Source organism: Coffea eugenioides, chromosome 10, assembly GCF_003713205.1.
Source record: "Coffea eugenioides isolate CCC68of chromosome 10, Ceug_1.0, whole genome shotgun sequence".
Taxonomy (NCBI): domain Eukaryota; kingdom Viridiplantae; phylum Streptophyta; class Magnoliopsida; order Gentianales; family Rubiaceae; genus Coffea; species Coffea eugenioides.
The window spans coordinates 38099094-38108613 of NC_040044.1; the positions used below are offsets into that span (position 1 = coordinate 38099094).

The 9520-nt window shown below is 34.6% G+C and overlaps 1 protein-coding gene across 1 annotated transcript; it reads left to right on the forward strand.

The window, feature by feature from the left end:
* Positions 1-6989: 6989 nt before the first annotated feature.
* On the forward strand, positions 6990-7782 carry LOC113749954 (probable calcium-binding protein CML44). Its single transcript, XM_027293843.1, has one exon. The coding sequence runs from the start codon at positions 7179-7181 to the stop codon at positions 7632-7634; it is 456 nt and encodes a 151-aa protein (XP_027149644.1). The 5' UTR covers positions 6990-7178; the 3' UTR covers positions 7635-7782.
* The last annotated feature ends 1738 nt before the right edge of the window (positions 7783-9520 follow it).

The following is a 9520-nucleotide window of genomic DNA, read 5'->3' on the forward strand; positions in this document are numbered from 1 at the left end:
ATGACTCTAGGAGGTGGAAAAAGTGGTTAATTGCAAACAATTGTTGAATTGGAAGAAATTTTGGAAAGTTAGGGTTTGGTTAGGGAACATTCTGCCCGAATTTATAGCTCCTAGTTAGAGGCCGAATTGGCCTTGGCTTAAAACATGAAAGTTTTAGGGAATGACATTTTAGAGGTGCCTACAAAATTTCAGGTCAATCGGAGTAGCGTAGAATGAGAAAAGTCAAAATTACCCTTGCTGTTCTGGTTTTATCCGAATGTAAGAATTGCGCCTGTAATTGGTTGTTTTGGCTGGAATTGCTTCAGAATTGGTTGTTGAGGTCTTCTGATGAAATGTATCCCTGTTTCTTAGATTTCAGCAGGCATTGGAATTTCTGGATTTGGACTTAAGTAGGCTGAGTTATGATGTTTACACCAGAATGCGTTTTGTGAATCTGTTTTACGTTTTTGGTGTAGTATCTTGCATTTTTGACATGGTTGCACTCAAAACTGGGTTGAGTGACCTTCTGTAATGTTGTAGCCCTATCTTTTAGCTTCAAAACGGTGTATCTTACACCTTCATCCGGTAATCGTAGTGCATTTGGTGCCATTACCGGAAAATGGGGTCAAAAACTGTTTTTTTCTGGGCCAAAGCTAATTGCATTTCCGGATTTTCTGGTTTCCTCTAATGTTTGTATATACTTATGGAACCCTATTGGGATCGTATTTGGCATTGGGTTATGACTCGTTATCGAGTCTCATTGTACTTGTTTACATGTTTTAGGGCGTGACGGTGGTGCACGACGTTCTTTTGACGAAAGTGCATGAAACCTCATTTGCTAACTTGGTGAGTGTACTACTCACTTGTGTGTGTTAATATATGGCTTTGATACTTGAACTTGGTGCTTTGAATGTTAATTGCTTGAAGTGAAAGTGTACTTTATCACTTTCACTTATATGCCTTATATCATTGTTATCATGTGATTGGAATGTTACACAAAGTGTTACTTGAAATGAAAGTACATGGCTTGGTGTTATTTGGACGAGTATCCAACGACTACAATTGTTATTTTTGAGCTCAACCCCATTGGTAGTTGATTAAATCGAGCCGGCGAGGGCTTGGTCGTGCCAATTGATGTGCCTTGGGGAAGTGTTATATGGGATCTTGTAGTATGCGAGACTCTCGATTCCGGTTTACTCGAGTAATACCAAAGTGCAAGTGTTTGGAGTTCGAGCCCGGTAAAGTGGGATGTTAGGTGGAAGGAATGGAAGTAAAGTGGAGTCTACGGTTGGTCACTTTTGAATTGACGGAGAGTCAATGACGTTTGATCAAGAAATGCAAATGAGGGAAAAAGGGCTCTTGAGAGCCACCTGTATCCTTTTATCACCACATGTGATGTGTGCCTTTGCTTACTTTTAATGTATTGAATGAAAAGTTTGATGCTTATATGTACTTGGATGCTTGAGTGATAGTATTCTCACTGGGCAATTAGCTCACCCCGTTCCTTTTGTTTTCCTTACAGGAATCTGACTGCTTTTGGAATGACTTTTGATAATTGGTTGCCGAATGAACTAGATGAATATCTTTTTTTGTATAGTTTATGAATTTAAACCCTAAATGTGCCTTTGGGGCAGTTTTCACTTTTATTTTGGCAACCGTACATGTATTAACTTTTGAGTGACTTTCATATGTCATTTTGGCTTGTAAACGCTGTATTTGATGTTGTATATGTATCTTTGATGTTTGGTTGGGGCTGACGGGTCGGTTACTATTCATGACCGACTCCAGATTTTCATTTTTTTTTTATTTTGGGATATTTTGCCATTTTGACTTGTTTACGCTCGTTATAAGTTCCGGAACGCAATAGATCGCTCTAAACTGCACCGTTAGTTCTGGCGAGAGTTGGGCAGGCAGTCCGCTAACCCCTCTGGTTCGCCTTAGGGGAAGGTGGGGCTGTCACAATCTGTACTTCACTTTCTTCTGTCATAGTAACATACCGTGATAATTATATTAGTTTTTACCATGATTGCTTAATTATTGTGATAAATAGGCCATTTTTATCACCATTTATCTAATAGGTCATAAAATGTAAATATTTGATGATAGTTTGGTATGGTGCGGCAATAAGTATGTATTTTGCCGCACTTAATTGAAATGTATATGGAAGGGAACTGATTAGTAATTGAGATTTATATATAAAAATCAATAAATGGACTATTTATGAATTTTTTTAATTACATTAAACATGTTTAGTGGTTATATGTGCAAATCATATAGATTTGCACATGTGGTAGTTTTTTTTATGACAACAAATTTGTAATGTATGTACTATATTTACCTTAATTACATATCCTGTACTTCATTTTATGCTGTCTAATAATTAAAAGTCAAAAGAATGTAATACTGTGGTTTGATAAATTGTATACTTAATTTAAATATGGTTGATAGTAATTGTAATACATTATTGGGGTGTTATTATTTAGCTTTATTTGCATTATTAAATTGTAATAAATAATGACAAGTAATGTTATACTAAATTTTGAGTTATAGGGTTTTCGTTATTATTGTCAGGTTTGGAACTTAAATGTTATGTTTAGCAATTAGGTGTTGGAAGGGGTGAAAGGGTAAAAAGGAAAAAACAAACATTTATAAAACTTACATTGGAATTCGTACTGTTGATTTATTTTGGCAGCCGAATTTTGGTTGATACGCACAAATAACCATTTGCATTTACAAGTTGTCGGTAAAAATGTTCTTCGTCGGCGGTAAAAATTTGATTTTTTTTGTATTTTATTTAATTTTTTCAGATCAATTACTGCCCCAACCACAAAGCAGTAGAGTTAAGTGTGAACTAAGTAGGTCAATCCAAATTCGCAAGTTACTCAGATGAATTGTTAACCCTGTTTTTGACCTTCATTTAAATACTGTTTAATTTTAATTGTGAAACAATTTATGTATATAGAGAGATACAAGTTAAGGCAATGGTAGGCAATGTTTTGAAAACCATACCGGACCGGCCGGGTTCGACCGGTTGAACCGCAAACCGGCCATGTCACCGGTTCGGTTCTATGTCATAGTTGACTTTGTCAGAAAATTGATCAAAAAACGGTCGAACCGTGAAAACCGCTGAACTGGATTGAACCGATGGTTTCCAGTTTTCAACTTTCCCCTTTTTTAAAAAAAAAAAAGTTTTGCAAAATGCAGTTATCAAGATTCAAACTCAAGACCTTTGTAATAGAAGACCAATGTATTAACCATTGCACCATCACATCCTATTAGTTTTTTTTGATAACTTATTTATATAAAACAAACACTCATATTTTTTTTTTCCATTTTTCTTACAAAATCTCATCCTTTCATAACTCTTGCTTTTTAATCTTCAACTCTCTCTCTCTCTCTCTATCCTCTTTTCTTTTGTCACTCCCTTTTTAATCAAACCTATTTATTTTTAATTTATTGATATTTTCTTCCATCTTTTAATTTTGTTTTTGTCCATTAAATTGAAAAAAGTTAAAAAAAATTATTTTTCTTTAACCCAAATTATTTAATGCTACAACCACTCACTTTTACCTCATTTTTTGTTTCTTATCAAGTTTACATTTCTATTTTCGATTCTCTTGACTTCCTTCGAACTCCAAACTTCCTTTTTTAAATTGCAATTTCTAAATCCCAAAACGTAAATTAAAATTTAAGTTCACAATATCTAAATTCTCATAGACGTGAATTTTGTATAATTTCAAAATATTGTGATATTTTTGGGTTGGATTTAGATATAATTGAAATTGAGATGAAATTTATTTGTTTTAACTTATAATTTAAAAAATTTATTTTTAAAAATCCAAATTATTAAAAATAGTAAACTTTTCATCATATAAAGTATTAAATTAGCCTATTACATGTCTTATTTTGTGCGTATATATATTTATATAAATTATTTTTTAAAAAAATCATTGAATCGGAGTTGAACCGATCCGACCGATTAAACCTCGATTCTTTTATTTCATCGGTTCAATTAACGGTCCGATTTTTAAAACATTGATGGCAGGAACTGTGTGCATTTTGCCTCGCATGGTCCACATTGACAATCTTCTGAACACGTGTCAAACGGAAACCGTGTGCCTATGGTAGGCGCGGTCAAAGGGCTGCCCAGCACAAAGGTATTCCCATTGTGCATTAATGGAAGCCACCATGTCATCATGTCACTGCTGAAGGTACCTGACACAAGAGATAGAAAGATAAAAGTAGCTTCCATGGAATACATTGGTAAAAAGGAATACATTGGTAAATCTCAAGGTTGACCTTTCACGCTATTGTTTAACTAGGAAACTGTAAACTACAAGGAAATTCAATTTGACAGGGAACTAGAATTTGATAGGAATTTTGTCTTGTTCAACAGATTCCCCATTTTCTTAAAGCTACTTGTTTAGAGGATATTAATTAGAGGAGTTTGATTTCTTCTGATGATTGTAACTAGCTCTATTTAATTCAATGCACATCATTATTTTACCAAAAAATAATTGTAAGGGAAATGGGAAAGTTACAAAGACACTAGTATGTGATTTTGAAAGTTATGAACCATCTTTAATGACTAATTCTTACAAGCCTATTTTTATTCGATCTTCTTATCCTTAATTTTTTTTTTGTCGCAACGATAGGATTTCTATAGTTTAATATAACCTAATCTAGGGGATAGGAAAGAGGGACTCGATGTGAGTATAGACTCCATCGAAAAAATCCAATTAAGGCCGCCACATATAGGGTTAAACTCTTGACCTCCCACACCACCAAAACTTAAGCCTTTGGTGGTGACCACCGGGCCAAAGGCCTAGTGGATTATCTTCTTCTTATCCTTAAATTAGGCATCTCTACCACTTTTTTTTTTTTTTAAATGTCCACATAAATTTCTGAAATTAAACTAATAGAAAAATAATAATTGAGAGAGTTTTGTACTAACTTTCCAAGTAGTTATGGTGTATGTTATGCTACTAAAATCCAAACTATAGTTAGGCATGTAAGAAAGTGGAGGTTCAGCCATTGTAGTTGAATCCATAAAAGATGTTAACTTGACTACGTGTCAGATTCAAATACTTCAAATTCTAAATTGTAGATGAAAAAAATGAGATAGAGACCCTTTGTTTAAAACAAAAAAAAAAACAAAACAAAAAAAAACAAGAAGAAGAAAATTCGGGGGGAATATACCCTCCTCTCCAATAGGCTCATTAAAAAAAATAGCAAAATCGACGTCTGATAAGTTGTAAACCCGTCAATAAGTTATAAGCGGGACGTATCCAGGATGGTCCTTGGATACAGCCAGGCATGACATGGGTACTGACCTAATGGATATATAAATGCCAAGTAGTCTTTGATTACACTTTCTTGGAAAATATTTGATGGAATTCACCATACATCCTGCAAATAGTAGAACTACCTAAAAGGAATATGAGCCTCTTATCATTGCAGTTCTTCTTAACCGAAAATGTGCAAAATTGTTCATCTCATTATATAGAGTTCGATGAGTATCTTACACCAAATTTAAGTGATACAACTTTGAGCATGAGACTTAGGCATGAACGCTTGAGCTGTGAATAAATCGAGCTCGCAACTAATAATTCGGAATCTATTTTTTAGGGGGCTTCATTTGATTTCAAATGCCAATGAGTATTAATCAAATTTAATCCATAGATATTGTTAATGACTTATTAAATCAAACTTGAACTTATACATATCATCTTGAAAGATCGTGCACTAGGATTGAAAGCATATGGTTATTTTATAAATTAATCTTTTATACGTTAACAGTGTATGTATCTTCACCTATTGATGCATAACACATAATTTGAATTTGAATTTGAAGCATAAATTTTGTATATGTGTCGTTCATTTAACCGTGATATAGTATATACACTGTTAGTGTATATAAGATTTACTCTTATTTTATTTAACATAAAAAGAAGCATGTAGTTGACATAACATTTGTTACATGTAGGTCATTTTGGATTTATAAGTCAGATCTATATATGTTAAGAATTAAACCAAAGTCAGATCTATTTATGTCAAGAACTAAACCAAGCTTTCAAGCTGACGTCGAGCCTTGCCAATACAACATCAAATCGATTTTTGTTTTTTATGGTCTTCATGGGCAACATCAAATGGAGTTAGATGAACTTAAATTGATGAATTCTAGCTCGATATTAAAAAGTCAAATGCAGCCTAGCTTGTGGCATTAGGATTCAATTGGTTTACGACCCTAGAGCAGTAGTGCCTGAGGAACGTGGCGAACGACCTTTGCCTTGATATATTACCAAGGCCAAGGGCAAGGGGTACTTGGTGAGTTGTTTCTTGTATCCATCAACGTGTATCACAAGTCGTCCAAGTTTGAGGTAATCAATCACACATTTAACTAATCTCCTTGTCATGGTTTGGCTGCCAATATGGTGATAAACACGTGGAAACTTCCACACAAATTCTTGTTAATTAAGTTCTTATTGTTTTACTGATAATGACATGATCAATACAGTGAGTCCATTTAAAGCATAACTACAACCATCTCTTGCTCCTACGTTTTTCATCGGACCTATAATATAACCCAATGCTATTAATTAAATTGCTAAGATATGCATACAACTTTTCATTTGAGGGCTTGAGAGAAAAAGGACTTCAATCCAGCTATTTAACATCTTTAGTCAATATATCTTCATATGTTAACGAGTCCCCATTTTATGTTTGATTAATGGAAATGAGTCTCTCATTGGTTAGCTGATCAGCTTCTAAATAAAGAGTGGGAAAAGATTGTTTGAAATCAAGGACGTGTTCCTCCTTTTGTTGACAAAAAGGCCAAAATAATTGTCAACAATATCTTTTCTTTTTATCTCCTATCTAGGATGGTAAATTTCCTTCTCATTTCTTTGCACTTTCTTTTCAGCGTTACAGACCTTCCTTTCAATTTCACTGGCACCTGACCCTCAATTTCTCGACGCTTGAATCTGTCTTTCATACAATTGTAGCTACTTTAATGGCCTAGAACGCACGCTTGGACTTGGCTTCAATGTTCAACCTTAGACTACAGATAAATACCGTTTGGACATTCAAGCATTCATCATCTTGAGCAACAAGAATATTTGAAGCATTCCTCTTGGCAGCAGAAAGTTGTAAATCCAAATATCCACAAACATTTTTCGCCTGCTATAACTCCTGATTTCATGTCATCCCTGAGTGCCAATGACCTCCACAAGATTTTCACAAAACTGGATAAAAATGGCGATGGGCTAATAAGCATTGATCAAGTCAAGTGGCTATTAGAGAGAATTGGATTCCACACTACCCTTGAGGAGCTGCAAAGACTGGTTGGACCAACAACAAGTCTTGATTCAATTGAGTTTTTCATTTTCTATGATATTGTTGTCAAGAGCAACATTGGCAGAAGCAATCAAACAAACAGCTTTGATGGAGATCTAGCTGAAGCTTTCAAGGTGTTTGACTTAAATGGAGATGGATTCATCTCTTGTGAGGAATTGCAGAAGGTTTTGTCAAGATTTGGATTGTGGGATGAGCGTGAAGGCCGGGATTGTAAGAGCATGATTAACATTTTTGATACAAACTCGGATGGATTGCTTGATTTTGAGGAGTTCAGGACTATGATGGTTTCCAGTTCTTGATGATCAGAAAATTAATTAGTAATTGTTTCTTCCTACCGCTATAGAAATCTTATCATTTCATTCTATGCGTGCGTACATAAATTATTGTGATTTTGAGATGAATTTCATTGCACTAAGATTTAATGAACCAATGTGTTCTTTGGTTGCTTTCTTCTTCTTCTTCTTCTTCTTCTTTTTTGCTGTTAATGTCGAGACCGACAGAGAAAGCAATGTTAATGCCGTCATAATACGTTGGGTCGAAGAAACTGACCTATAAAGAATTGATGTTTTTTTTTTTTAGTGAAATGGTAATTTTTGGTTCTTTTATATATATATATATATAATTTGTCCGATAAGTATGTTAGTTATATGCTGTTCTGTTTCTATATACTCCAGTAAAGGTAACTAAAAACATTACAAGAAGAAACTGTGTGTACATGATTAGAGGTGTAAAATGAGCCTAATCAAATCGAATTCTATATTGTTCACACTTTATTTTGTAATTTTTGTGAATTTGATCATGTGTTCAAATTTTGATTTGTTTATCTCTTGAGCCTAATTCAATATTGAGTCGAACTTGAGTATCTTAATTATTTTTCACTTATACATTTGAATATTGTGTTAATAAAGCCAAACTCGAGTTGAATTTGAAACTTTAACAAAAATTAAGTCCTGTTTGTGTTTGGTTTATGTAGTTGGTATGCAGATCTTGAGCTCTTATCGAACCAAATTCATCAACTAATTTTGTTCATTTTATAACTTGTCCGAGCCCGGTACAATTCAATATCGGCCTCACATAATTAAATAAGACAAAAAAATTTCTTCATTAGAATAAGACAATTAACTTCTTTAAATCATTAGGAAACTAGCAGACATATAATATATATATATATATGTGTGTAGAGAGAATGAGAGATAGCGAAATAAGGGAAAGCTGAACGCTAGTTTGGATTGCATTTTTTTAGATTTTTTTGTAGAAAAATTACTATAGTGATTTAATATATGTGAAATAAAAAGGTGATTTAAAAATGTGTTCACGAAAAATATAGTAATTTTTCTTTGAAAAATGGTTGTTCAAACAAGTCAGAAGGTTTTCCCCCTAATGCATGATGTAGCAGCAGGTGGTTTTATATGTCAATAAAAAGATCTGATGAAGAACTTTTCTAGCCCACAGCCTCAGGAACGCGTTTGTCAGTGGGGCGATAGTAGACGTAGAGTAGTAGACAGCGTTTGATAGTTCAACAAAATTGGCTCCAGTCTTTTCCAACCCATTGACCGGGGTTTCATTTGACGGTTAAAAGTTGTTGAAAAGAAAACCTTAATGACTTGGAAGATGCAATTGCATTCAAATGCCTTCAGTCAGATGTCAACAGCCCATGATCAGATTTTAAAGGGAATTAAGTCAAGTTTGTCTAGTGCACGGAAGATGCTGTACAGGGTCCTTTTATGCAGCATCCACACGCGTACAAGGATCTGAGATTCATCATCATTTAACTCTGTGGGTTTTGATTTCTACATCTGTCTTTTTTTTCTCGTTCAAGAAATCACACACACAGTTAGATTAATACTCAGAAAGTTCACCAAAGAATGGCTCAATGAACAATCTAAGGGGGACCCACAAAGCAACCACATTCAGTCAATTAGTGACAGAACGGGCGCCTGTGGACCTTAAACCCAGAGTAACTACCCCATGATCTTTCGATGTGGGACGGGAAGTCCCTATCCCCCTCCACACACAGTTAGATTAACGCTCAGGAAGTTCACCAAAGAACGGCCCAAAGGACAATTTAAGGGAGACCCACACATCAACCACATTCAGCCAATTGATGACAGAACGGGCGCCTGTGGACCTTAAATCCAGAGTAACTACCCCACGATCTTTCAATGTGGGACGGAAAGATTTCTAC